Source organism: Alosa alosa, chromosome 9 (genome assembly GCF_017589495.1).
Source record: "Alosa alosa isolate M-15738 ecotype Scorff River chromosome 9, AALO_Geno_1.1, whole genome shotgun sequence".
Taxonomy (NCBI): Eukaryota; Metazoa; Chordata; class Actinopteri; order Clupeiformes; family Clupeidae; genus Alosa; species Alosa alosa.
Window position 1 is genome coordinate 27,761,731 of NC_063197.1, and position 2,409 is coordinate 27,764,139.

The 2,409-nt window shown below is 48.5% G+C and overlaps 1 protein-coding gene across 1 annotated transcript in view; it reads left to right on the top strand.

Moving 5' to 3' along the window:
- Positions 1-259: 259 nt before the first annotated feature.
- Positions 260-2,409, top strand: part of hmcn1 (hemicentin 1) — a 115,147-nt gene continuing 112,997 nt past the window's right edge. Inside the window, 1 exon segment of the mRNA XM_048252902.1 lies at positions 260-805. Coding sequence (XP_048108859.1) covers positions 544-805 — 262 coding nt within the window. The 5' untranslated portion in view covers positions 260-543.

Genomic DNA, 2,409 nt, shown 5'->3' on the forward strand with positions numbered 1-2,409 from the left:
GCATGCTGTCCTTAAAGTTGTCTCCAATCCTTTGTCATTAGTTTGGCCTATGGCTAGTTATGAGTGGAGTCTGACTCGTTGATTGTTTGCAGGGGCCGCGTTGCCTGTATATCACTACGGCTCTCGTGTGCCCAAAGTTGCTAATTATGCGCATAGGTCTACTGAGCTTGCATTCTGTCGGCAACGCACAACTGCGTGGGAGGAGGAAAAGTCTTGGCCAGTAGAGACAGGGGGGAGAGAGAGCGCGCGAGAGAGAGAGACAGAGTCGTGCGTTATATCTGACCGGGGGCTACAGACGCGGCAACAGCATCTTTAGCCTGAATCGGGGAAGGACACAGTTGTCTCCCTCTTTTCTTCAGCTGTCGCTCTGTTCGTGTTTGTGGGAAAGTTGTCCAGAGTTTGCACTCACTCGGCATTTGGTCTCGTGCGTGGAACCAATGTCTCCCCCTTCTTCTCGGTACCGACGCTAAGGTTCTAGAGTGGGAAGCACACAACTAAAGTCGAACTTTTCTCCAGTGCTCAGACCGGTCGGGTCTTTGCAGAATGGGCTTCATCCTCTCGCCTCAGTGGCTCCTGCCACTCTTGGTGGCGGCTTTATCCACAGCGCAAGACCCACGAAGCCCCGAACCGGACCAAGACATTCCGGAGGGAGCGTCCACCTTGGCGTTTGTTTTTGACGTGACTGGTTCCATGTACGACGATCTGGTCCAAGTCATCGAGGGGGCATCAAAGATTTTGGAGACGTCTCTCAGCCGACCCCAGCGACCGCTGTACAACTTCGCTCTAGTTCCCTTCCACGACCCAGGTAGGCTATGAGCAGGCAACATCTTGTGAGTCTGCACACTTGTTAAATATGTCATTTTCCCCATTGTTCTAGTTGATGTCTGTTAACAACACAGTCTGTAATCAGGATTGAACGTGTCAACTATATGGTGATACAGGTAGGTCTACCGACCTGGACTCGCGAATCTCCAAAAAATGCGTGAAGTTTTAAGAGAACACTAACGGAGAAGTGTAAATGCAATTCTTCAGTGCCCTACAGAAAAGTATGAAGTCCATAGTCATCTTTTCAGGGACTATAGGCCTACAGAAAACGTTATATCCTGTTGATGTTTAGTCCAACAGAGTTGAGTTGTAAAGTGGCAGCATGCGCGGTTCAGTCCTGCACCTGCCTGGTCTCGAACCAGAAACTTGCAGCACCTCAAATTGGGAGGCGGGCGTGCTAGCAAGGGTGCTAAAACTCATAGGTGTTATAGCGTATTCTTAATGCGTCGGGAGGGAGGTTTACTGAACGTATACTGCGCATCTATCTTAGCCTACCAGCTGGTTACCGTTACACAAGTGCTCCAACACAAAAACTCACGCCTTCCACAGAAACGTGAGAAAAGTGGTAGTGTGGTGATAGCGCTTGAACTGAATGCAGAATCCCCTCTCACCTCCTTCACCGGGCGTGATCAGAGCATTGTGTCTCCCCAGGCCCAGATGTTCTTCTGCGTATTCACTGTCATTATCAACCCTTCCCCCAAGCCTTCTGGATTTCGACTACAGGGATGTGAGCCTCAGGATGCCTGTTTGGAGACATTAACAGTGACCCTCCGCTTAGAACATACTACTACTATAGCTACTACCAATGTCAGATGCTGACAGTCAACTGTTAAGCAGCCACCCCCATATTTTAGATCTCTGTCATTTTATTTTAACAAGTAGGCCTAATTCGTTTCGTAGATTAACGAAAGGTAACAGAACTTCAGAACAAGAAAAGTAAGGTTGTCTTTTTAACAACGTAAAAACGCAAGATCATCAACAACCCCCCGTTGAGTCGCCTCCTGACACCCCTCGAGTGTGTGTGTGTGTGTGGAGGGTGATTGGAAGCGCACAGCCGAGTGCAACACCCTGTAAACGCTTCTGGTTGAGCCCCAAGGGTCTGAACAGCATGAAAACAGTGGCCCAGCCAGCATCTCTCCACAACCAAACTGCCCTCTCACACAGGAAACGCCCATCATATCTTTATTTCCATTTGTAGCACTAGCAGTGCCCACAGGACACGTACCGAAACTTTTACAGAAAGATGGCATTTCAAGTGCCAATCACAGAAAGGCAGTCAGGCAAGGGCATTTGTCATAAAGAGCGTAGTGTAGCCAAGCTAGGGTCATGGTTTGACATGGAAAATGTATTTATTAGCGACGATATAACCTATATGGGCCCATTTTGCGAATACGAACATAATACAGAATAGGATTACATCAGGACAATGTCGCCTCTTATTGCTCGAACCAGAATCTGACCGCAAACTTGTTCTCTGAACAACGTGAGAGCCTAATTGATTTCCCAGCTATTTCGCGGAGCGCACAGGAATTTCCTTTAAAGATGCTCTCCTGTTGTATCTGCTGATCGTTTTAGACCGCCGTG